At 44.7% G+C, this 27,509-nt stretch overlaps 1 protein-coding gene across 1 annotated transcript in view; it reads right to left on the reverse strand.

Annotated features, from left to right (window-relative positions):
• LOC124119095 overlaps nt 1-27,509 on the reverse strand; it is a 113,338-nt gene that overhangs the window by 81,428 nt on the left and 4,401 nt on the right. Inside the window, exons 6-19 of the mRNA XM_046481504.2 lie at nt 27,046-27,147; nt 25,970-26,082; nt 23,942-24,010; nt 23,062-23,128; nt 19,674-19,718; nt 18,722-18,939; nt 17,530-17,598; nt 15,563-15,698; nt 13,983-14,176; nt 5,668-5,724; nt 4,703-4,823; nt 3,612-3,641; nt 2,755-2,953; nt 1,357-1,577 (exon numbers count right to left, since the gene is read on the reverse strand). Of these exons, the coding sequence (XP_046337460.2) occupies nt 1,357-1,577; nt 2,755-2,953; nt 3,612-3,641; nt 4,703-4,823; nt 5,668-5,724; nt 13,983-14,176; nt 15,563-15,698; nt 17,530-17,598; nt 18,722-18,939; nt 19,674-19,718; nt 23,062-23,128; nt 23,942-24,010; nt 25,970-26,082; nt 27,046-27,147 (1,641 nt within the window). The remainder of the gene's footprint in view (nt 1-1,356; nt 1,578-2,754; nt 2,954-3,611; nt 3,642-4,702; nt 4,824-5,667; nt 5,725-13,982; nt 14,177-15,562; nt 15,699-17,529; nt 17,599-18,721; nt 18,940-19,673; nt 19,719-23,061; nt 23,129-23,941; nt 24,011-25,969; nt 26,083-27,045; nt 27,148-27,509) is intronic.

Genomic DNA, 27,509 nt, shown 5'->3' on the forward strand with positions numbered 1-27,509 from the left:
TCCGTAACGGGTCGAAAACTAACAATGTTAAAACTGCATTACTCTCATTATCCACCTCCTGATGACAGAAAATTATTTTGACAGAAACACAAAATGACACTTCAGCATTTTGCCAAGAAGGGATATGACAAACAGTTAAAAACAAACTCGCACGTTGGCTGTCATCGTTGAATCAACAACAGAATCTTGTACAGAACAATGGGAATCGCATTGTATATATTACGCATCCGGTCAGACGAAGCATACACTTGAAAATTGGATGCGATCAAAACATTACAAACATTATCCAAAAATTATCATAATCGCTTCGGCCTACCACACAGTTATGATACCCGTATCACATACACCACCATCGAATAACCTTTTTTTCTCATTTTTTGCAACCATTAAACATGGTTGTATACTTAATATTGTCCGGCGGTTTATTTATCACATTTCTTGATTTCAAGTAATACATCACTTATTCAAGCTATGACTCTATTGTCCTTCACGTGTGAGATTGAATTGGGATCAATATATCAGAAGAAAGTCCCAAGTGACGAAGGTCACAGACGTACCCCTTTGGAGAAATCCTCATTGAATGCTGTTTACAAAACAAGAGTCATAATTGGAGCGAATTTTAATCGAACCCACGACCAAGCATGACTAAGGAACGAAACTCTACACGTGAATTGCACTATTCAGTCAAAGAATAGATCTGAAGAGGACCCAAAGTTGTTCCTTCAGATAAAAGCGCGCGCGCGCGCGCGCTGCCAATGATTCTTTGTTGTTTAAAGACGCCGCAGCAATATTCCAGCTATATGACGGCGGTCTGTGTAAATAATCGAGTCTGGACCAGATAATCCAGTGATTGATATCATGAGCACCGATCCACGCAATTGGGATCGATGACATACATCAACCAAGTCAGCGAGCCTGACCACTCGATCCATTTAGTCGCCTCGACAAGCATAGTCGCCTTTTACAGCAAGCATGGGTTGCTGAAGACTTATATTCTACCCTGGATCTTCACCGTTCCAATGAACCCAGGAGTGCATGGTCACTGTATTGTGATAAACGTTCACAGAATTATACACATCTATTGGGCATTCGCTACACAATTAATGTTTCAGATTTCAGACTGCGCAGAGCAGTTTTGCAAACATATAACAGTTGACTACACTAAGAATGCGTTTCACAAATTCTCCCAACCAAAGACGTATATATGTACGTCCGTGTCCCAACGATGGGGTTCGAACTCATTTTGGTATGTTGTGCTAACGCAATCCCAACACGCATCCTCCACGCCAGCGATCAAAATATAATGATACAGACTCGTGTTATGCAAAACTTGACAGAATCTTATCACTACCCAACCTTGTAACATCTTGACAGCCACCGTAGCATGCATCTTATCCCGACCCTCCGTCCGAGGTATCTGTGCCCCTCGGTGTTGCAGCATAGCGTAGGTTACTTTGCCCTCCAGCACCAGGCCAAATGCCCCACTCCCCAGCACCTGTCCCAGCTTGAGACAGCTGTGGGGCAGCTCCCATCGGTCGGCAACTACCGGGGGGCTCTGAAGAGATGTGATGTCGGCCCTGAAACCGTAGAGTAAGTGTAGGGCTATTGCTGTGGTATTATGACACCTTATAAATAATCTCGGCTAAGAGAACCAGTGGTTGACAGCATGAGACTAAAATGCCATCGGGATGTGGCATCTTATCGAGGCAAAGAGGTTAACTGACTGAAAAAGTCCAGTTTCCAGCTTTCTGGGCTCGACCATAGAGCTACCAGTTGCTGTTACGGGTTATGTCCCTTTTATGTCCCTGCTATTGACCAATCAAATTCCACCTCTCATGTTATTTGCAAACAAAATGGCGGCGCCTAGTCAAGACGATCAGATCGATAATCAAGACCTTTATTGTAATAAAACGGGTCTTACTTCGCTAACAGCATCAAATCACGTGGATACCTTGATTAGAAACATGAACGAATTTGGAAAATACCTCTTGACGCTGAGTTGGTGGTACACATGCTTTACAAATCCTGTAATCGACCGAAATCAGCGCGGCAGTTGACGAACCGGATGTCGATTTGTCAGTCCAGTCAAGATATAACTCCATAATTCCAGCCTAGTCCGACAAGGGTGGAAACTGGATTTTTTTGGTCAGTTAACTTCCATGCGTGGGGAGGATGGGGTGTGGTGACACACAATCATCCAGGCCACACATTGTAAGCCCCTGATTCCCACGTGTGTGTGTGTGGGTGTGGTTGCTTGTACTAGTCCCGGCTGGTGCCGATTTATGTGCTAGCACTCTGAGATACCATACCTCAGATAACATAAATACCCCACTCAGACAGAGTATATTGACTCAGAGCCGGCCAGTCGTTGTTTTAGCCCCTTAATGCCGAGCGCCAGACAGGGTAAGAACAAGTACAATATTTTAATGTCTTTTGGTATGACGGGGCCGGGATCGAACCCCCGACCTTCTGCTCTCCCACTAGATCACGGTGGCGGTCTTATATAGTGAGTGAGTGATTATTGCTTAACGCCGTAATCTTGGAGCTATTCACGGTGACGTCGCAGATGGCTGGTGACCTATATTGTTAATAACTGGATCTGTATCAGTAATGCCAGTCTATGACAAGCAAAAACAGCGGTCAACACAGACAGAGAAGTCACATATTGTAACCATCCGATCCACCGACATGCTATGCACCTATTCTATTCATGTTCCGGTTCACCAAGCACTCAATCCCGTTCATAGTCTATACCGTGTCCGTCCACCGAGGTCGTAGTAGTAGCTGTAGGCGTCGCTGTCAGGTCCAAGTCGCTGTTGCAGGTGGGACAGTTTCTTCCTTCTCTTCTTGTAAACAATCCTGCCAGCAACAGCTAGCACCACGACGACCGCCGCCACCACCAACAGCGTCACTGACACCGCCGTCATCACAGCTTTGTTTCCGCTTCGGGAGTCTACAGAGATCATGCACCAGACGTACAAAAACATTCGTATAAAGGCGAACTTCTGCTAAACAAAATAAGACCGTTTCATAAGTATATATACTGTATACGTTCTTAACAACATGAAGGATTGAAGAAATCACAGTTATTTCATGTAACGTTTACGTTCCTATTTTTTTATAATGGGTTGGGTTAGCGCCGCTTTGAACAGTATTCCAGTTATATCACATCAGATTTATGTGGGAGGAAAGTCCTAAGTGATGTAGGTCTAAGACGTTTACCACTTCAGTGATACCAACGGGCACGGGTATGGTGCTGACAAACCTTGAGGTTTTTCGGGGCGAACCGGGATTCGAACCCACGATCATAGGTTTCGGGCGTGCCAAAGGGACGCAACGAATTGCTGCACCACAACGAATTGCCCCTGTCCCTCCTACTTATATAGAAATGGAAGATACCACTAGCGGTAATATCACATTCACAATAATGGGTCGCGTTACCGACGAAGAATGTACTTATATGATAGAGAGGGTATTAAACTCATGTGTCATAATATGTATGCTACAAGTATTATTCCTAGTATATGACATTTACGATTCGGAGACACGCTGGGGTAAAATTCTCTATTTAAGCCAAAGTGATCATTAATTAAAGATAACCATAGATTTACCTTCTTTTCTTCCATCAGGACTTGGTGCAACTGAAAACAAATAGGGAAGGTCACAATGAACACTCCTCCCGCTCCCAATCAATACTCGCTTCCGAAAGCGGACGGGAATCGGTGATATTGAAGAGAAACAAAAGCGTAAAAAAACTTCATTAGATCTGTGAGAAAACTGGACCTCATCTGAGGTGAAAGTTTCGCTACATCGATGTTTCAGTAAAAATAATGGATATAATTCAGAAGATTTCAAAGGATTCTTTTTCACTGTTTACACTCGTCTGGTTGGCAATATCACCTTTGCATCTTTCTCACGAGGACGAAAATACAAATTGCTAGGATTTAAACTTGGTTGTGCTCCTAATTAAGTACCAGTTCAAAGTTGAAAGCAGCCGGCAGTAAAAGTCGCATATTGCTTGTTTAATAGTTTAGATGGAATCTGATCTGTTCGTTTATTATTTTTTTCGATATAGGGAATGCAAATCACGTTCACTTGTCAGAAATACCTGCAGCGAGGGATGAGGGTTGTGAGTTACCTGCCCTTTGGTAAAGAAAAACTCAGGAAATGACCATTCTATGCCATTCGCCACCACTCGCATCTTTCCGTAACCTACCAGAAGGGTCTTCACCCGGCTTGTCTCGGAGTTGGCCACAAATGCATTCTATTCGTTACCGGCATATTTCCGTGCTTTCGCCATACGACTTCCCGGACTGACCCGAGTTTATCACGATTGGAAAAGGACTTGAGTGAGTGAATTCAGTTTAACGCAGCTTTAAACATTTTAATTATATTACAGTGTCTCTGCTTGATGTGGGAGGGAAGCCCGAAGTGATGTACCACTTTGGTGAAACCTTCGAGCTCGGGTATTGTGCTGACATACCTAGACAATATAATATATGACTTATGGCGACTCTTGGATTCGAACCCACGATTACAATCACTCTGGCACGCTGATGTTTCGTAACCTTGCATAGCGGTGCCTTAGACAACTGGCCCCCACGTGCCTACCATAAGGGATTGAGTCGAGGTATATGGCATGGGCCAAGAAACAAAGAGAAAGACGAGAAACAAAGACCGTTTATCGATATGTTCTCATTACCTTGTTCTTGTACCAAGGGCATGGTGAAGACATGGACTTCCGCAGCTGGCACTGGCTCTGGTTCTGTGCGCCTAAGGTTACCATGACCGCCATCTTTTGAAGTGTTGTATAGCGGAATTACCTGTTATGTATAGGAATAAGAAATGTACATCAAGTGTTTTGAAAAGAATATAGTTCACGAGCCCGTCACTGATATGTGATTTGCTTGTTTTTGTTTGTTTGTTGTTTAACGACACACTCAGCAGTATTTTCGGCTATATGATGTCGGTCTGTAAATAATCGAGTCTGAACAAGACAATCCAGTGACTGAAATTAACATACATCAACATGTTCTCCGTAACATGTAATTCAACACATATACATCAACCAAGTCAGCGAGTCTGACCACCCAATCCCGTTTGTCGCCTCTTACGACAAGCATAGTCGCCTTTTACGGCTGGAATGGGTTGCAGTACTGTGACATGGTGAATCACGTGTTACGGAGAACATGTCACTGATATGTGAATCTTGCAGTACTGTGACATGGTGAATCACGTGTTACGGAGAACACGTCACTGTTATGTGAATCTTGCAGTACTGTGACATGGTGATTCACGTGTTACCGAGAACACGTCACTGATATGTGAATCTTGCAGTACTGTGACACGGTGGAACACATGTTACCGAGAACACGTCAATGATATGTGAATCTTGCAGTACTGTGACATGGTGATTCACGTGTTACGGAGAACATGTCACTGATATGTGAAGCTTGCAGTACTGTGACATGGTGGAACACATGTTACCGAGAACACGTCACTGATATGTGAATCTTGCAGTACTGTGACATGGTGGAACACATGTTACCGAGAATACGTCACTGATATGTATAGGTGATGTGAGCGGTGTCATGTTAGATCTATGTCATGTTTGAACGGTAGACATCTGGTTAAAAAACAAGAACAATGGCTATGAACGAAACTGACCTGCACCCCATAGCGCTTCTTTGGAATGAGGTGATCCAGCACCACCGACTTGGTGTCCTGTGAAAAGGGGCGCTAAGCAACATTACATTCACTTGACATAAACACAGTGTTCTGTCAAAAGAGGACGTTTAGTTACAGAACATACAATGGCATAGACTCGGTGATCTGCAAAAGGCGACGTTTAGCAAGGTCACAAACACTTGACTAAGGCAAGGTGTTCTGTAAATAGGGGAGGTGAAAAACATTGCATACACTTGTCTGTTCTGTGAATAAGGGGTGGTAAGCAACATTACATACACTTGACATATGTGAAGATAGACACAGTAAATTTCGGGTTGAGTTGATACAAGGAACTGCATCTTGCCATGAGCAATCACGTCTGTGTGGTCATGGCACTTTCACGTCTGTGTGATAATGGCACTATCACGTCTGTGTGGTCATGGCACTATCACGTCTGTGTGATCATGATAATATCACGTCTGTGTGATCATGGTACTATCACGTCTGTGTGATAATGGCACTATCACGTCTGTGTGATCATGATAATATCACGTCTGTGTGATCATGGCACTATCACGTCTGTGTGATAATGGCACTATCACGTCTGTGTGGTCATAGCACTTTCACGTCTGTGTGATCATGGCACTATCACGTCTGTGTGGTCATGGCACTATCACGTCTGTGTGGTCATGGCACTATCACGTCTGTGTGGTCATGGCACTATCACGTCTGTGTGATCATGGTACTATTACGTCTGTGTGATCATGGTACTATCACGTATGTGTGATCATGGTACTATCACGTCTGTGTGGTCATAGCACTATCACGTCTGTGTGGTCATGGCACTATCACGTCAGTGTGGTCATGGCACTATCACGTCTGTGTGATAATGGCACTATCACGTCTGTGTGGTCATAGCACTTTCACGTCTGTGTGATAATGGCACTATCACGTCTGTGTGGTCATAGCACTTTCACGTCTGTGTGATAATGGCACTATAACGTCTGTGTGGTCATAGCACTTTCACGTCTGTGTGATAATGGCACTATAACGTCTGTGTGGTCATAGCACTTTCACGTCTGTGTGATAATGGCACTATAACGTCTGTGTGGTCATAGCACTTTCACGTCTGTGTGATAATGGCACTATCACGTCTGTGTGGTCATGGCACTATCACGTCTGTGTGATCATGGCACTATCACGTCAGTGTGATCATGGCACTATCACGTCTGTGTGATAATGGCACTATCACGTCTGTGTGATCATGGTACTATCACGTCTGTGTGATCATGGTACTATCACGTATGTGTGATCATGGTACTATCACGTCTGTGTGGTCATAGCACTTTCACGTCTGTGTGATAATCACACTATCACGTCTGTGTGGTCATGGCACTATCACGTCTGTGTGATCATGGCACTATCACGTCTGTGTGGTCATGGTACTATCACGTCAGTGTGGTCATGGTACTATCACGTCTGTGTGGTCTGTATGGTCATGGCGCTATCACGTCTGTGTGATCATGGCGCTATCACGTCTGTGTGGTCATGGCGCTATCACGTCTGTGTGGTCATGGCGCTATCACGTCTGTGTGGTCATGGCGCTATCACGTCTGTGTGGTCTGTATGGTCATGGCGCTATCACGTCTGTATGGTCATGGCGCTATCACGTATGTGTGATCAGTGTGGTCATGGCGCTATCACGTCTGTGTGGTCATGGCGCTATCACGTCGGTGTGGTCTGTATGGTCATGGCGCTACCACGTCTGTATGGTCATGGCGCTATCACGTATGTGTGATCAGTGTGGTCATGGCGCTATCACGTCTGTGTGGTCTGTATGGTCATGGCGCTATCACGTCTGTGTGGTCATGGCGCTATCACGTAGGTGTGATCAGTGTGGTCATGGCGCTATCACGTCTGTGTGGTCATGGCGCTATCACGTCTGTGTGGTCATGGCGCTATCACGTCAGTGTGGTCATGGCGCTATCACGTCTGTGTGGTCATGGCGCTATCACGTCTGTGTGGTCATGGCGCTATCACGTATGTGTGATCAGTGTGGTCATGGCGCTATCACGTCTGTGTGGTCTGTATGGTCATGGCGCTATCACGTCTGTGTGGTCATGGCGCTATCACGTATGTGTGATCAGTGTGGTCATGGCGCTATCACGTCTGTGTGATCATGGCACTATCACGTCTGTGTGGTCATGGTACTATCACGTCAGTGTGGTCATGGTACTATCACGTCTGTGTGGTCTGTGTGGTCATGGCGCTATCACGTCTGTGTGATCATGGCGCTATCACGTCAGTGTGGTCATGGCGCTATCACGTCTTTATGGTCATGGCGCTATCACGTCTGTGTGGTCATGGCGCTATCACGTCTGTGTGGTCTGTATGGTCATGGCGCTATCACGTATGTGTGATCAGTGTGGTCATGGCGCTATCACGTCTGTGTGATCATGGCACTATCACGTCTGTGTGGTCATGGTACTATCACGTCAGTGTGGTCATGGTACTATCACGTCTGTGTGGTCTGTATGGTCATGGCGCTATCACGTCTGTGTGATCATGGCGCTATCACGTCAGTGTGGTCATGGCGCTATCACGTCTGTGTGGTCATGGCGCTATCACGTCTGTGTGGTCATGGCGCTATCACGTATGTGTGATCAGTGTGGTCATGGCGCTATCACGTCTGTGTGGTCTGTATGGTCATGGCGCTATCACGTCTGTGTGGTCATGGCGCTATCACGTAGGTGTGATCAGTGTGGTCATGGCGCTATCACGTATGTGTGGTCATGGCGCTATCACGTCTGTGTGGTCATGGCGCTATCACGTCAGTGTGGTCATGGCGCTATCACGTCTGTGTGGTCATGGCGCTATCACGTCTGTGTGGTCATGGCGCTATCACGTCTGTGTGGTCATGGCGCTATCACGTCAGTGTGGTCATGGTACTATCACGTCTGTGTGGTCTGTATGGTCATGGCGCTATCACGTCTGTGTGATCATGGCGCTATCACGTCAGTGTGGTCATGGCGCTATCACGTCTGTGTGGTCATGGCGCTATCACGTCTGTGTGGTCATGGCGCTATCACGTATGTGTGATCAGTGTGGTCATGGCGCTATCACGTCTGTGTGGTCTGTATGGTCATGGCGCTATCACGTCTGTGTGGTCATGGCGCTATCACGTATGTGTGATCAGTGTGGTCATGGCGCTATCACGTCTGTGTGGTCATGGCGCTATCACGTCTGTGTGGTCATGGCGCTATCACGTCAGTGTGGTCATGGCGCTATCACGTCTGTGTGGTCATGGCGCTATCACGTCTGTGTGGTCATGGCGCTATCACGTCAGTGTGGTCATGGCACTATCACGTCTGTGTGGTCATGGCGCTATCACGTCAGTGTGGTCATGGCGCTATCACGTCTGTGTGGTCATGGCACTATCACGTCTGTGTGGTCATGGCGCTATCACGTCTGTGTGGTCATGGCGCTATCACGTCTGTGTGGTCATGGCGCTATCACGTCTGTGTGATCTGTGTGGTCATGGCGCTATCACGTCTGTATGGTTATGGCGCTATCACGTCAGTGTGGTCATGGCGCTATCACGTCTGTGTGGTCATGGCGCTATCACGTCTGTGTGGTCATGGTACTATCACGTCTGTGTGATCATGGCGCTATCACGTATGTGTGATCATGGCACTATCACGTCTGTGTGATCATGGCACTATCACGTCTGTGTGGTCATGGCGCTATCACGTCAGTGTGGTCATGGCGCTATCACGTCTGTGTGGTCATGGCACTATCACGTCAGTGTGGTCATGGCGCTATCACGTCTGTGTGGTCATGGCGCTATCACGTCTGTGTGGTCATGGCGCTATCACGTCTGTGTGATCTGTGTGGTCATGGCGCTATCACGTCTGTATGGTCATGGCGCTATCACGTCAGTGTGGTCATGGTGCCATCACGTCTGTGTGGTCATGGCGCTATCACGTCTGTGTGGTCATGGTACTATCACGTCTGTGTGATCATGACGCTATCACGTATGTGTGATCATGGCACTATCACGTCTGTGTGATCATGGCACTATCACGTATGTGTGATCATGGCACTATCACGTCTGTATGGTCATGGCACTATCACGTCTGTGTGATCAGTGTGGTCATGGCACTATCACGTATGTGTGATCATGGCGCTATCACGTCTGTGTGGTCATGGCGCTATCACGTCTGTGTGGTCTGTATGGTCATGGCGCTATCACGTCTGTATGGTCATGGCGCTATCACGTATGTGTGATCAGTGTGGTCATGGCGCTATCACGTCTGTGTGGTCATGGCGCTATCGCGTCTGTGTGGTCATGGTACTATCACGTCTGTGTGATCATGGCGCTATCACGTATGTGTGATCATGGCGCTATCACGTCTGTGTGATCATGGCGCTATCACGTCTGTGTGATCTGTGTGGTCATGGCGCTATCACGTCTGTGTGGTCATGGCGCTATCACGTCTGTGTGGTCATGGCGCTATCACGTCTGTGTGGTCATGGCGCTATCGCGACAGTGTGATCATGGCGCTATCACGTCTGTGTGGTCATGGCGCTATCGCGACAGTGTGATCATGGCGCTATCACGTCTGTGTGATCTGTGTGGTCATGGCGCTATCACGTCGGTGTGGTCATGGCGCTATCACGTCTGTGTGGTCATGGCGCTATCACGTCTGTGTGGTCATGGCGCTATCGCGACAGTGTGATCATGGCGCTATCACGTCTGTGTGGTCATGGCGCTATCGCGACAGTGTGACCATGGCGCTATCACGTCTGTGTGGTCATGGCGCTATCGCGACAGTGTGATCATGGCGCTATCACGTCTGTTTGGTCTGTATGGTCAAGGTACTATCACGTCTGTGTGGTCATGGCGCTATCACGTATGTGTGATCATGGCGCTATCACGTCTGTGTGGTCATGGCGCTACAACGTCTGTGTGGTCATGGCGCTATCACGTCTGTGTGGTCATGGCGCTATCGCGACAGTGTGATCATGGCGCTATCACGTCTGTGTGATCTGTGTGGTCATGGCGCTATCACGTCTGTGTGGTCATGGCGCTATCGCGACAGTGTGATCATGGCGCTATCACGTCTGTGTGGTCATGGCGCTATCGCGACAGTGTGATGATGGCGCTATCACGTCTGTGTTGTCATGGCGCTATCGCGACAGTGTGATCATGGCGCTATCACATCTGTGTTGTTATGGCGCTATCACGACTATGTGGTGTGTGTTTTTATGAGACTATAACGATTGTATTATATGTGTAATCATGGCACTATCACTCGTGTGGTCATGGTGCTTTGTGGTCATTTCGGAAATAAAAAGGAAAAAAGGAGCGTTGTCTGGAGTCTATCTGATGTACACAGGAAGACATTTGTGTCCACTTGAGCAGTGGCCTATCAGCATTCAACACTGTGTCGACCACAAAAAGCCAAAATATGATGTTACCAAAAAACATGCATTCAACTTTCGATCTTACCATCCTGGTGCTGTCTTACTGTTCAAATATCGTAAAGGCTACATGGCGTGTAATGTTTTTGTAAACAAGTAAACAAGTAAACGTACTTTGATACATGTAACGATATGTCAGGTACTAAAGTTCGGCCAGAACACATCATGGCGCATAGCCAACACATTTCGAATCCCCTAATCGTTTTTCTTTTGTCTGGTTTATATTTTTTTTAAATATACTGCATTAAGAATGTTAACTTATTTATCTACCTTGACATAACATGTCTGGCAATACATAAGTCCGGCAATACTTCATTCAACAGAATGTCGCATTCGCTCAGGTTATACGAAACGCTCTATATTTATAAAAATAAAACGTCAACCAGTCTCGATTATACGACAAACTTGATTCCTTTGGGCGTAAAAGGCAGAATAGCGGTGAAAGTTATGAGAGGATCGCTGACACCAGCGTTTTGTGGAATGGGTAAGCATGTCCTGCTCTAGCGGTAGCACACGCGATATTCACAATATAAACTACTGCAATTGCTTATTTTAATATATAGAGTATTTTTGTATTTTCTTGTCAGATGAGCTGTTTATCTTATCAATTGACCTGCAAAGCTGACACTTTGTCGCAACTTTGCAGGTCACGAGATGCGATACACACGTTGTCTAACAAGAAAAGTCAATCATTCCTTTTACTATGTATTTTCCTGCACGATTTTCACGATCTTACTCTGAAAACCATAGTGTCATTGAGGTACACTGAAAGTCGTTCCCGCATAAAGAGTTATTTCTCTCGAGAAAATTATCGATTTTATATTTGGAGAAAAGCATAATTTTCAATTACTAATATATAATGTCACAATTAAGGGAGGTACATTTTATTTTTATGAGGGAAGGGATAAGTTTTAGAAAAATCCATTTTTACCCCAGCTCACAAAAGATTTAATTACTGACCTGAGCACCACCAAACAGTCTATTCATTTTCACTATTAACTCACACAAAATGGACGTTTGTGTATTTTCCACAAACAAAAATATTCTTTCTCCCACCACGGCTAACACACTATTCATGGATGCTCCCTTAGTCTATGTTCTGCTGATTACCTTGTTGATCCAGTGTACCACATCATACAGATACAAGACAGCGACAGTTTAACCGGCCAGAAAAATACACATCGACATGTGTATTAGTGGGAGCGTCAAGTTCGATATGTATAGTATGCAGCACGTTATAGATACAAACAATCATTAAATCGATCACTAGATACATTAAGTGCATGCACAGTAAACTACGTTTATAACGAACACGCCTTTAACTAACTGACGGATATTTCTTGATTCCGTCCATATATGTTGTACATATGCTTATAACGAACTACGGTTATGACGAATTAAAAATAGTGGTCCCTTTAAGTTCGTTATATCCGTAGTTTACTTACACGTTCCACGGATGAGGGAACAACACAGGTGTGAGATACACGACAAGGACAAGGCATCTTCCTGTACCGATTTATTACAAATGATATATGTTACAGAGAAGAGACGGGAGGTAGATTGAATGCAAATAAATAGGGAATTTCACGGTCACGACAAATGAATGCCAGGTATATATGATGTGACACACTGAATGTTCCAAGGGAGCTAACTTGTCGAGTGTTTCCCAGAATATTTGTCTTCCTGAAACGAAGAAGGTAGGGAGATTAGGTTCGTGTGTCGTACCCATGAGAAGTCAAGCTCTTCTGGAAAAGATATACTGCATTTGGAAACAATCGTATGATTCCAGGGCAAGCTGAACCCTTTCATCAACAATTGCCCTTTTCGTAACCTGGAAACCATTTTGAATGTCCCGGGATGACACGAAAGCTCACGAATGAAGCTTACCTTCTTCATTCGTCTCCACTCGCCCCTTTCCGTAAGCCAATCGGCTTGCCCCGGACTGACACGAGTTGGTCCCAATGGACTTTTTTGGTTACGTGTGCACGAATGAAACAACCACTTACCTCTTTTTTGTCCTGATTTTGACACGATACATATATCTTCGATTATCGAACGTACTAGATGCTTCTATTATGATAAATACCGTGGACCCATTAACGTCCATGGAGCTCCTCGTCCAGGGAATGTCACATCTCCAATTCTCTTATCAGTAGCTTTCACAGAAGTTCCTCACATATGAGTTGAGCAATACATCCGAATCGGACGCTGAGCGAAGCTGTGGTAGCGAATCTTAACACGGTATTTATCAAACCAAAATAGGACTATAGTAGTAGATAATACACTGGATAATCGAGGATTATCAATAATCCAGCTATATCAGGACAGGAGAAACCAAGAAATGGTTTCGTCGATTTTACCCGTGTTGGGAATCGAACCTGGGTCTGCAGAGTGACAACCCAAACCAAGGCTACTCCACCAACCCTTATACGTAATGATGTAGTCAAATATTTTCAGGCCGCCGTGAATATAAACTGTCAGGCAAAAGAAATAATACACACATGTCTGATAGTGGATGAAAAGTCGCTTTTTTCGATGGTGATGTATACATTTGAGACGGGTATCACAGTTATGTTTTGGACCTTATGTTTGCAGTGTTTCCGCGAGTGATTTCAGCCCGGTAACGTTTTAATAACGTTTTTAATTTTTTATCAAATCCAATTTTCAAGTGTATACTTTCTTTTGCCCGGCAGTATATGTGAATTTATGTGTGGAGCCTAAAGGGGACTGGAGATAACCGAGTTCGAGTCAACGAATTCATGGTATATGTGTATCGATCTAATGGTCTTGGGTGCTCTACACTGAAAAAGAATTGATGAATTCGTTCTTACCCTTGTGATAAACGTTGTGTTTTTATTCACCAAGACTGGTTCGCCAGTGCTGTTCAATGCACGCCCCCAGCGAACACTGAAGCCTTTGAGGTTGTCACGTGACCGCTCCTCGGGCATGGCGACATACACCCTGGCCGCTTGGGCCTTGGGTACCAAGACGATGACAACACCATTGTCGTCCTTCAGAACGGTGGCTGTGACCAATACAAAGTAGACATCAACGACACGCACGTCTCCAGCGGTAATATATAAGGCAGGATGGACTTTGGCCATGGTTTGTTTGTTTGTTTGTTTGTTTGTCGCACTCAGCAATATTCCAGCTATGTGACAGCGGTCTGTTAATAATCGAGTCTGGACCAGACAATTCAGTGATTGACAACATGAGCATCGATCCACACTATTGGGATCGATGACATGCATCAACCAAGTCAGCGAGCCTGACCACCCGATCCTTACGCCTCTTACGACAGGCATAGTCGCCTTTTACGGCAAGCATGGGTTGCTGAAGACCTATTCCACCCCGATCTACAAGGGTCTTTTGGCCATGGTTCACCTTAAGAATTGACTTCAATATGTATTTGCTTTTATGGAGGTATAAACGTAAAATAACCGGCGTGCATACTGTGTAAAATAGCGTAACAATAATAACGTCACAGACTGCTCATTTATTCATTAACACAAACACCTGTAGGCAACATTGCAACACAAGCCCCGCCAATTCTATAAATCAGCCAATCACGAACGAACAGTACTCAATTAGTGGGCGTTGTCTAATTTTTTATTCGGTTTGTGGAAACATAAACGCAAATAACTTTGCTTAGTTAATCAAATTCCACGAACTCACTTGCATTTTATTCATTATCGTATAATTAGTCAGTTTTGTGTATTTAACAAAATGAAAACTTGTTATAAGCTTCAGGACTTTCAGATTTCCCGCCTCATCAAGAACAAAGCCAGCATAGATGTCACCTTCTCTAGCGGCAAGTCCACAAAGACCCATCTACGAGCAAATGGCAGAGGCACAAGCAGCGCAAGTCCCAACCCCCGAGGATGTATATACCAGGTACCCTGCAACTGTGGCCACCAGTACACTGAAGAAACCCTAAGACCCCAGAAACACAAGACCCAAAGAACATCGGACCTCTGTTAACAAACTCGACATGAAATCCGCTATTTCCGAACACATCCCGAAGAACGAAAACCATAACATCATGTGGGAAGCCACCAAAGTCCTGTCTACCAACAAAAACTGGCGACAAAGGAAACTACAAGAAGCCATTGACATCAGGAGACACCAGCCAGCCATGAACCGTGACCGGGGAACCTGTCTGCCTAGTGCTTGGGACTTATTGCTTTGATCTTTGTCGGGGCTAATTGCCTATAGCTGGCTTCAAGTTGCCCCTTGCTACGTCCATTCTTTTCTTTCACCTATCAGTGCTAATTTCCCCAGTTCCTCCCACATTATCTGACACGCCCTGATATAAATATTGACAGACAGCCGTGACGTAAGTGGAAAATTGCTGTCAGCGACAAGCAACAAACGAACAAACAATGATACGTGAGGTGTACAAAAAGCTCACCGTATTCTTCTGGAAGTTTGATAGGGGTTGTAATAGCTGGCTCGGAATCGTCCTCTCTGATCGGCGCGGGGGACATGGAGGTGACAGGCGACAACCATGATCCAACCAGTCTGTGCCCGGGTGGTGTCGCGATTATCTGAAAGGGACAAGAAAGACAATATACATAGTGATATACAATTATGTAAACAACAACATGTGTACAATACATGAGCATAGACTACAATCTTTTATTTTTTATTCTTGCTGCTTCTTCCAATTTAGTACTGTACCGACCATTGAAAATTCCTATTAGTTTAAGGGAAGGTGGGGTAGCCCCGTGGACACAGAGTCGACCTGTCACGCCGAAGTTAAACTGGGTATACATGGGTACAATGTGTGAAGCCTGTCAGCGGTGGCCATAGCCGCTAATGGTTGGAGTGAGAGAGTATGGTTTTACGCCGCTTTTAGCAATATTACAGCAATATCACGGCGGGGGACACCAGAAATGGGCTTCACACATTGTACCCATGTCGGGAATCGAACACGGGTCTTCAGCGTGACGAGCGAACGCTTTAACAACTAGGCTACCCAACCGCCCCGCTAATGGTTGGAGGTTTGCTGGTTACGGGCTGTCATTGGTTAACTGGAATAGTAAGTTGTAGCAGGATCCCGAGGGGTACATGGGGTTTTATACCACGAGGTTCCATGTCAGAATGATGGGATCTGATTGGTCCACATGATCTTGATAAAATACTGTGTAACCCGCCTTGGAGAGTAATAAATTTCTCAGCGGGGGAATAAATCTCTTATACCCCGCCACGAGCAATACAGGCTGTACGTGAATTCTTCCAAGCAAAAAGCTGCACGCTTTTTCCGAGTCACGTGACATAGCACACGCTCAATCGAACAGCTGTTTTCTATCAATTTTTAATTTGTTTGAATTATTATTTTACAATGTCATATTAAAACATGATAAGTTAGTCGGTATGATAAGTTCGTTATAGCAGGATCACGTGGGGTACATGGGACTTTATGCGTCCTTTGTCAGATTTTATACCACTCGCCTCGGGCTCGAGGTAACAATGATAATGGCATCACACGTAATGTGGTATAAAACCTAACGCGGGACGCATAAAACCCCATGTACCCCGAGTGATCCTGTTACAACTTATAATGTACCATACGTGTCGGAGGAACATATTTGTGTATACACGTGTTTGATACGTATCGGGGGGGGCAGGTTTGTACATACCTTGAGCAGGGACTATCTGGATAAGAAGCGGTATGTAAATCTAAAAGTCTTTAATTTACTATATGTGTCGGAAGAACAAGCTTTTCGCCATACTTGTTGGTGGAACCTGTTTGGACATACCTGTTGGAGGAACCTGTTTAGCCATACTTGTTGGTTGGAGGAACCTGTTTGGCCATACCTGTTGGTTGGAGGAACCTGTTTGGACATACTTGTTGGGGGAACCTGTTTGGACATACGTGTTGGAGGAACCTATTTGGCCATACGTGTTGGAGGAACCTGTTTGGCCATACGTGTTCGGGGAACATGTTTGGACATATTTGTTTTGGGGAACCTGTTTGGACATACGTGTTGGGGGAACATGTTTGGACATACTTGTTGGGGGAACCTGTTTGGACATACTTGTTGGGGGAACCTATTTAGACATACCTGTTGGAGGAACCTGTTTGGCCATACGTGTTCGGGGAACCTGTTTGGACATACGTGTTGGAGGAACCTGTTTGGACATACTTGTTGGGGGAACCTATTTAGACATACCTGTTGGAGGAACCTGTTTGGCCATACGTGTTCGGGGAACATGTTTGGACATACTTGTTGGGGGAACCTGTTTGGACATACGTGTTGGAGGAACCTGTTTGGACATACCTGTTGGTTGGAGGAACCTGTTTGGACATACCTGTTGGTTGGAGGAACCTGTTTGGACATACCTGTTGGTTGGAGGAAAACTGTTTGGACATACCTGTACACCATAGGTGTCCGAGGTGTTATGAGTGGAGTTCGCTAACTGAATTTCTGTCCATGTATGATTCTGAAAAAGAGGATACACACATTATACATGGCGATTTTGAAAATCAAGCAGCTGAACTCTTGTCTTTTTTTTCAGTTCCTGGCAAGGGCAGGTAACTCATGGCACGCTTCAGTGGACTCTCAAGTCCGTTCTATTCATGCCACATCCGACAAACTACTGACCTACTGGACCGAGACTTGTCGAGTGGTTTGGCGACATGCATATTAATGATTTGTGGCCGTTAATGTGAAAACCACTACTATTATTGAAATAAACAGTCCCTCGTTGGTTTAGCAGATGGTTTGATGTGTCTTGTATGCCAATTAATATCCTATGTATACAAACGGGGGGGGGGGGGGGGGGGGGGGGGAAGTAACTGTGCTTCATTATAAATTCAATTAAAATGGATTTATTCTGAAATTAAATTACTCATCTTTTAATACCTATTCTCCTCGATTTTAAGGTCGTAAATTCAATTAAAATGGATTTATTCTGAAATTAAATTATGCATCTTTTAATACCTATTCTCCTCGATTTTAAGGTCGTGATTCCCAACCTGCACGTGCATGTTCATGCCAGGCGAACAAGTTGCCAGACATCGGAACACAATATCATCTCGTTGGAGACGCTATCTACAGCAGGGCAATACTCATGACTTGCCTCAGGCCGATCGTCCACGTATGACGTCACGTCAACAAGACAACCATATTCGGTTGGTGCATCTACGGAATTGACACAAGTCTGCGGCAGAATCGTACGCAACCGGTTGAGAGAGCACAACATTCGGCCTCGACATCTGACGACACGCCCAATTTTGCTTCACATCACTGTCTGGAGTCATCAGTGTGATACGGGGTACGCAAAAAACATCGTACTTGGTTCGCAGATTTAACATTTTAAAAAATATTGATGGACGTAGACAATGACATTATATATTTTATTTATTTAGTCTGTCTTTTGTCAGTAATTTAACTTCAAATCGCACCCTTTTCTCAATGCTTTTGTGATTTCGGGATTCAGGGGTGAGCAATGAGACAAGGAGTGGAATATTTGATGGCATTCGGGATTTAGGGGAGGAAGGGTTTGACACTGTTATATTAATGAAGCTTAAGCCTATTGAAATCAGATGATAAAGCAAGCTTACCCCAGGTACAGTCTTGGTGCTGGTGTTGTACAGGGTACCGAGGCCCATCAGTTCGTCGTACGTTGATAGGTTGAGCTTGCCCCACCTGATGTGGTACTGGTCAATCTGACCAACTGACCCCTTGTCCGTGGGGGCCTTCCAGCCCATCAGCACACGATGACCAGTCTGGATGGGCACCACCAGCATTGTAATGTCCACTACGTTGCCCGGCGGGTTATCTGGGATATAAATAAGTCAGGAAATGTAGTCGGGCTGGAACGGGTAACTCGGGTACTCGGGTCGGGGTGGTACTAAGTAGGACACAGGACTACCCGGACCCGTGGTTAGTCACGATATTGTTTATTGACAAAAAAATGTCTAAAACTCTATGGTTACACTACAAGTCAGTATTGTTCGCATTTCTTTCTGACTATGCACCCATTCCTTCTGACCTTTACAGGTTTGAATAAAGATAAAACTTCAGTCGTATTCAGTGTATGCACGACCTGATCGTGTTATACGTGTATCTAAATACATTTTACCAGGGCTACGGTCAAACTATTCCCAATCGCACTTTTTACACCCAAGTCTTGAGACATATAGCGGGTATCCGGGTAGGGTCGGGTGATAGCGTGGTGGGTACCCGGGTAGTAAATTTGGACTCGTCCCAGCCCTAATATGTAGCCTTATTACACTTTTTGTGGACCTGGTGAAAAATCATTTATAGCTGGAAGTGCACGTAATGTACTCAAGGTCATGTGACATAGTAGAAATCAGTGATTTTACATGTTTGATTGACATCATGAGCATCGATCCACGCAATTGGGATACCTTCATCAACCAAGTCAGCGAGCCTGACCATCTGGTCCCGTTAGTCGCCTCTTATGACAAGCGTGGGTTGCTTGACCAACTCTGACCAACTCTGACCTGACTCTCGATAATTTACAGACAGTCGGGTGGGGTTTATACTCACAAATAGGCGTCGCCGGACATGAGAACCCGATCACATTATTGCAGTCTGAAATGCGTGCAAATAACAAAAATATATTCAGCGTTCTCTGTTTCGGTCGTACAGGGGCCAAGTAAAGTCAACATGGCAACTTTGCAGATTTTAATACTTTCGGGCATACTTTATTACAAATACTTGACCAATATTTAATTTGAGAACGGGATATAGCGTAAAAAGACGATAAAAAACCACAGGCAAAATAGTCCCCCGAACGAAAAGTTCCGTCTATGCGGGGAATCCCCTAAGTGGGGTTAAACGGGTTCCCCGGTGCTCGAGTCGCTGCGCAATAACAACGATCGGGCCGGCGCCCAGTCTGCCTGGTGGTTTATTTAGGATCTTTCAACTTGTCCAGCTCCTATTCTTACGAGTGCAAATTCACCCGATCGAGGTGATTGGTAAGACTATAGGGTTTTAAGCGGGCATTTCACATTTGACACAACTTATTGGTGAATATCTTACAAAATATAGCGACACAACTAATTGGTGAATTTGTTTCACAAACGCTGTTATTTTAACTATACACAATGTAAAGATCGAAGGTCGTTTCAAACACTCAGAAATGTATGCAATGATATTTTTGAAGAATTAAACGAAATAGCAACGCTTTTAGATAGACCGCTGTTAGCGTTTTCTTATAGCTGCTAAGCATCACAAGTCTACATATATCAGTTAATGAAAACATTGTTCACGCATCGTTGTAGATTTAGGCCGCGCCCCCAAAGACTATGGAATCCGATTACGGAACGTGTGATTTCAGCACTTTTACTTGCATATTTAAATACTTTCTACAAATATCATGATATTTTTTCTCTCGGGAATTGACTTAATATACACTCTTCAAAAAAAGAAACACAAGGTAGTATGTAGTTCATTGAACCTGACTACACAGAAAATCCGGTATATAAATTGGATATATGTTATTGGAAAATGTTGGTGGCCTGATATTCGACAAACGGTGCGTCAAAACGCAGCCATTGTCGATTTGCAATGTCTTAAACGGCATTGTTTTCACACTTGTTCAAAACTGTCATGGAGGAAAACAGCAAAGCAAAATGCACGTGCAAGTTATGGCATTATAACTCGTGGTAGCGGCTATAAAAAGGCAAGCATAAGCCAATAATTTGTCATTCAATTGTCAACATTTTTCAAGTTCGAAAATGCCGAGATATGGCGCTGCCGATCGGAACATCGCAATATGACGTATCCAAAGAGGGGAATCGCAGTTTTCGGTTGCACGCCACTTCAACGTCCACCACAGCACCATTAGCCGCCTTTGTGACCGATACACACAGTTCAATTCCACTGCAGACCATCCGAGAACCAGCCGACCAAGAGTTACCACCCCTCGATAGGATCGCTACATTCGACTGTTCCACCTACGTCATCGCAATGCCACAGCTACGGAGACTGCAGGACGCATCCCTGGTTTGAGAAGGATATCGGACAAAACTGTTAGCAACCATCTTCGCGAGGCTGGAATCCGACCCAGAAGACCAGTTATCGTCCCTGTTTTGCAACAGATCCATCGACAGCGACGCTTGCGTTGGTGCCATACCTTACTCCCTTGGAGATCACCACGAGATCTGACTTCGTTGTGGTTCAGGGAAATTTGACAGCAAATTGCTACATGTATCAAATTCTTCAACCTCACCTTCTTCCAATCATTGACCGCCAGAGGGAGCTGTTTCAACAGGACAACACTTCACGGCACACAGCTCGTGTCACGGTAGACTACCTTATAATGCCAACATCAACGTCATGCCCTGGCCGTCGAGATCTCCGGATCTCAACCTAACCGAACACCTCTGGGATGAACTCGATCGACGTCACAACACGCCGCAGACACTCCCTCAACTGGCCATCGCGTTTCAAGCAGAATTGCGCAGAATTCCGCAGGACACTTATCCAGTCAGTGCCGAGGAGATGCTGAGCCGTGACTGCATGCCCGGGGCCACACGAGATACTGAGTTCAACGCAACCTTCTGGCCTTATGTGACATGACAATGAACAATTTTTAATGCCTTTGTACAACGACAACATGTGACTATCGAGATCCAAAATTTCATATTTGTATCTATGAAATTAAATTTAATATATCTTTATGAGGTACAATAAATTTACTTTCTTTTTGTTGAAGAGTGTATGTAGGACAATTGATATTCGCATAAAATCGCAATCATCTCTTCACTTTACCTGTGATCAGTGCAGCTCAAATAATTTATAAATATACGAACTTGTATGTTGCAACTTAACCCCGTCTTGTCACCGTGTACTAATATATAGTACACATAACCCTGTTTTGTCACCGTGTATATTGCAACTGAACCCTGTTTTGTCACCGTGTATATTGCAACTGAACCCTGTTTTGTCACCGTGTATATTGCAACTGAACCCTGTTTCGTCACCGTGTGTATTGCAACTGAACCCTGTTTTGTCACCGTGTACATTGCAACTGAGCCCTGTTTTGTCACTGTGTATATTGCAACTGAGCCATGTTTTGTCACCGTGTATATTGCAACTGAACCCTGTTTTGTCAACGTGTATATTGCAACTGAACCCTGTTTTATCACCGTGTATATTGCAACTGAGCCTTGTTTTGTCACTGTGTATATTGCAACTGAGCCATGTTTTGTCACCGTGTATATTGCAACTGAACCATGTTTTAAATCTCATAAAAATCCGAGTGCAATATAAGTGTTTTGTCTAATATACGAACCGAAAAACGAAACTTTAAACAACATTTATCAACATGTTTGTGTTTCAAACACTTGAAAAAGACATTCTTAAAAGCTTAACTTAGACTTAACCCTGTTTGGTTACCGTGTACTAGTATATTGTAGACTTAACCCTGTTTTGTTACCGTGTACTAGTATATTGTAGACGTAACCCTGTTTGGTTACCTTGCACCAGTATACTGTAGACGTAACCCTGTTTGGTTACCGTGTACTAGTATATTGTAGACGTAACCCTGTTTGGTTACCGTGTACTTGTATATTGTAGACTTAACCCTGTTTGGTTACCGTGTACTAGTATATTGTAGACTTAACCCTGTTTTGTTACCGTGTACTAGTATATTGTAGACGTAACCCTGTTTGGTTACCTTGTACCAGTATATTGTAGACGTAACCCTGTTTGGTTACCGTGTACTAGTATATTGTAGACGTAACCCTGTTTGGTTACCGTGTACTTGTATATTGTAGACTTAACCCTGTTTGGTTACCGTGTACTAATATATTGTAGACTTAACCCTGTTTGGTAACCGTGCATATTATAGACTTATTTTAACCCTGGTTTTTTTATCACGGGTACTATAAACGTGTGTAGGATATACCATTCACGTGTTATTACCTACCTATGTTGATGTTAATACGGCTGGATAGTCCAACTACATTCGGGGTGCATCTTGAAAATGCCCGCACCTGAGAACCAAAATGAAGCAGTGATCAGTTCCAGATGTACACGAAGGAGACCGCCTCCGTGGTCTACTGGATAGAGAGTCCTCCAGGACGATGGGCATACTAAAAGACGTTAAAAGATGGTACTTGGTAACCTGCCTGGCGCTCGGCATCAGACGGAATGCGTCTGTGTCTCAGTGGGCTAGCACTATAGGACCGGCATGGGATTAGTGGAGTTGGCATGGCACATCCATGTGCTAATACTTTACATTAGTCAAGACAAAGACAAACGCGCACGCAGGCACGCACGCACCCACGCTCGCACGTCCTTACACACGTGAATGTAAATCGTTAAATAAGTGCAATAATCTTGAAAGCGACGTTTGATCTCTTTCACCTCACGAATGAATTTTTTTCGGCTTAAAACTCCTTTCAATAAAGCTGACAATACATGCTAACCATCCCCGCACCTCTCCGTAGTTCAGTAGAGGAGCGTCTGCCCGGAGAGTGGACGGTCGGGGGTTCGATCCCCGGCCGCGTCATACCAAGAGCCTGGCGCTGGGCAATAAGGGACTAAAACTAGGTCTGGTCGGCTCGGAGTCAGTTTACTATGTCTGGGTGGGGTATTCATGTTAAACTGCGGCATGGTATCTCGATAGCACTAGACATTAGTTCGGACTAATACAAGCAGACACACACACGCACATACACACGCACGCACGCACGCACGCACGCACGGGCATGTACGTCGCTATATATGTACAATAATATTGAACGCTACGTTGAACCTCACCTCACCTCACCGTAAGAACCATCTAATTCACGGCATTTACTCACCTGGAACTGGAACTTACACCCCATGCCACCCTTTGGTATTCTGACATTCAGAATATTGGTATAATGGGTCTGAAATAAAGCGAAGTTTCTAAGATGTATTGGAGGTCAGGGAAAAGTTGTTCGGATATTGACATTCTTCTGCTGGTATTCCACTGCATTCAAACATGTTTTACCATTGAACTTTTGTTTCTACAACAGAGGAGCACGGGTGGCCAAGGCAACTAAACTCGCTGTGCAGAGTTGCGTCCCTTGGGCATTCTAGAAACCTATGATCGTGGGTTCAAATCCCGGTTCGCCACGAGTATATTTCTAGGTTTGTCAGTACTATTCCCGTGCTCGTGGGTTTCACCGAAGTGGTAAGTGTCTGAGACCTGCATCACTTTGGGCTTTCCTCCCACATTAGGCTGACACGCCGTGATATAACTGGAATACTGTTAAAAGCGGCGTTAAACCCAACCCACTCACTCTACAACAGACAAACAAACTGAATCACGGAAACTTGTAATTTACATCCCCACTTAACAATGATGTGCATTAGTTCTTTTAGTGCCGACTGAGAAACTACAATAACAGCTTTAGCCGTTCGAGCAAGACCATTGTACGATTGTGTTACAATTTATATACTTGTAGTGTATAAATACTGGTTGCGGAACATTTTTTTGACGAAACATGTCACTTGATGTTTAAAATATTAAATTATTGTTCACGACAGTGAGAGCAAGATACAAGTTTTGATAGACAGGCCCATCCTCGATTACCCAGTGTAGTATATCTCCCTTCTGTTATGGAAATACCCCGGATCTATTGGTGTGAGTCCGATTCAAATGGCCGGCCAATCAAATACACTTTACGAGCGATTGAAACTCTGTGCTATATTAGTGAAACTGGAAATACGAAGATGGTGACGTTTCTTCAGAAAGGAAGTTATGGCGGCGAATAGGGTCAAGTAGCATTTACCAAAACACCACCGTCAAATTCCGGTTACAAATGGTTTTCAGCAACCCATGCTTGTGGTAAGAGGCGACTGACGGGGTCGGCAACCCATGCCTATTTTGTTCATCTTCCCGAGGCAAGAGAGTTAACTGACTTTAAAAGTCCAGTTTCCACCCTTGCCGAACTGGGCTGGAATTACTGGGCTAGATCGTAGCGCCACCAGTGGCTTTTACCAGTTATGTCCCTTCTAAGCCTCCCCTATGGACCAATCAGATTCCACCCCTCGTATCACTTGCGTTTGCTTCACACAAAATGGTGGCGCCCAGTCAGGACGATCTGATCGGTAATCAAGGTCTATATTGTGTTAAAATAGGTCTTACATTGCGAAATGTATCAAATCACATGAGCATCTTGATTAAAAACATGAAAAGATTCGGAAAATATCTGCTGACAACGAGTTGGCGGTGCACATGTTTTTCAAATCCTGCAATCGACCGAAATCTGCACGACGGTTTACGAACCGGATTTCGATTTCGTTGCGCGATTTTGATTGGATTGTGCATAGACTCCAGCCAAAATGTAACTCCATAATACCAGCCTAGTTCGGCAAGGGTGGAAACTGGACTTTTATAGTCAGTTAACCCTCTTGCCTCGGGAAGATGACTTTGCTTGTCGTTAGAGACGACCAAGGGTATCGGGTGGTCAGACTTGGTTACTTGGTTCATGCACACCATTGTATCCCAAATGATCGATGCTCATGACATCAGTCACTGGATTGTCTGGTCCAGAATGGAAAGTTTACCGCCATCATATATATGGAATATTGCCGAATGCGGCGTTAACTAACAAACAAATAAACAAGTTATCATAATAGTTATTTGGTGAGTGAGTGAGTATGGTTTTACGCCGCTTTTAGCAATATTAGAGCAATATCACGGCGGAGGACACCTGAAATTGGCTTGACATATTGTACCCATGTGGGGAATCGAACCTTGGTCTTCGGAGTGACGAGCGAGCACTTTAGCCACCAGGCTACCCCGCCGCCCCTTATCATAATAGAATGGAGGTACAATAATCGTGGGCAGCTACACCCACCGAGTTTTGGGAGTCGAAGTAGACAGGCACACTTTGACCGCTGTCACTGTTCGAGCAGGGCTGGTCAAGGTTTTCCGTCCAACTGTAGGTGATGATTTCACTTCTTTTCCAGCCTGAAAGAGGTCACTGGCATTAGCATGCGTCATTACAGTGGAGGACTGACAAAGCTGCATATACGAAAGTTTGAATTGATTGCAACATCGAAAGCTAACATTTTGGTGCGTGCGTGCGTGCGTATGGCTGCTTGTACTATTCCGGACTAATGCCGATTTTATAGTGCTGACCCACTGAGATACCATGCCGCAATTTAACATCCATCTCAGACACAGTATGAGGACTCCGAGCCGACCAGTCCTTGTTTAGCCCCTTAATGCCGGGCGCCAGGCAGGGGAATAACATGTACCATCTTTTAATGTCTTTTTGGTATGACTGTGATTGAACCACCGACCTCCCGCTCTCCGAACAGACCTCGGAGGCCGTCGTTGTACTATATGCTCTGTGTGTTATAGAAACTGTACTATGTCTTTGTGATGATATCTTGTGTGCTGCAAGATTAGTCGCAATAAACAGTTCAAGTAATCAATTATAATAGCTTGAAGGTACCGTATCAAACAAAGTAGTTCTGCATGACATGTTTCCATTTTAGATGAAAATCTCGCACAATTACCACTGATGTTGTTTTAAACACTGCGGCCCTTGACCATTATAATGACGGCACGCTATTGTTGTTCCAGTTGATTCTGAACCATGTACTCACAGCCCCATCTGACCGTGTATTTTAAGAAATGAAACTGACGCAACTATAGCTAATGATGCAAAATTATAGAGAAATTTTATATCAACCAAGTCAGAGAAATCATTCGAATCTATTGATTCCGGAAGTAGAATCAACGCGCCCCGAGTCAACTTCCGGAATCCACAGATTCTCATTTCTCAGTCAGCGATTGGTCGATTGATGGTGAAGTGATGTCACGTTGGTGTCATGACAAATGCCAGTCCAAGGGAATACAACTGGAGCAATGGCATCGTGCAACATGCCTATTACCCAGCATGCTTCACAGAACGTCGTGTCTTACCTTCCGGTTCCTGCCAATATAGTTCGAACTTGATCTCCTCAGTCCTGGCATCGAAGACTAATGGGCTATGGGTGATGTTCCTTACCTCCACAGGCGCGATCGCTGTGGAATATACATGTAGTCATCTCAAGGTATAATGAGTGAGTGAGTTGTCATCCATGTCGTATTTAGTCTTATTTTTTAGGTCGAACCCGATCTTCAGATCAGTCAATTGAACCAGTACAGGATGATGTTAGGACAGGCCATTTCATAATCGGCTCGGATTACACAGGAACAGCTCATTTTCAGGACAGCTCCACCCAAAGGAAATTACATCGTCGGCCCTTCAGTGTTTTGTGCATACGAACCTCGTTGTGTCGAACTTTGATGTGTCGATGTTCGGTTGTCCCGAACTCATTTGGGAGTCCTAAATATCCAAATTAAGCGTAAAATTCCCCTGATGTCTCGAAACCCGGATAACTCGA

This window comes from Haliotis rufescens, unplaced genomic scaffold, assembly GCF_023055435.1.
Source record: "Haliotis rufescens isolate VD_foot unplaced genomic scaffold, xgHalRufe1.0.p SCAF_3, whole genome shotgun sequence".
NCBI classification, from domain to species: Eukaryota; Metazoa; Mollusca; class Gastropoda; order Lepetellida; family Haliotidae; genus Haliotis; species Haliotis rufescens.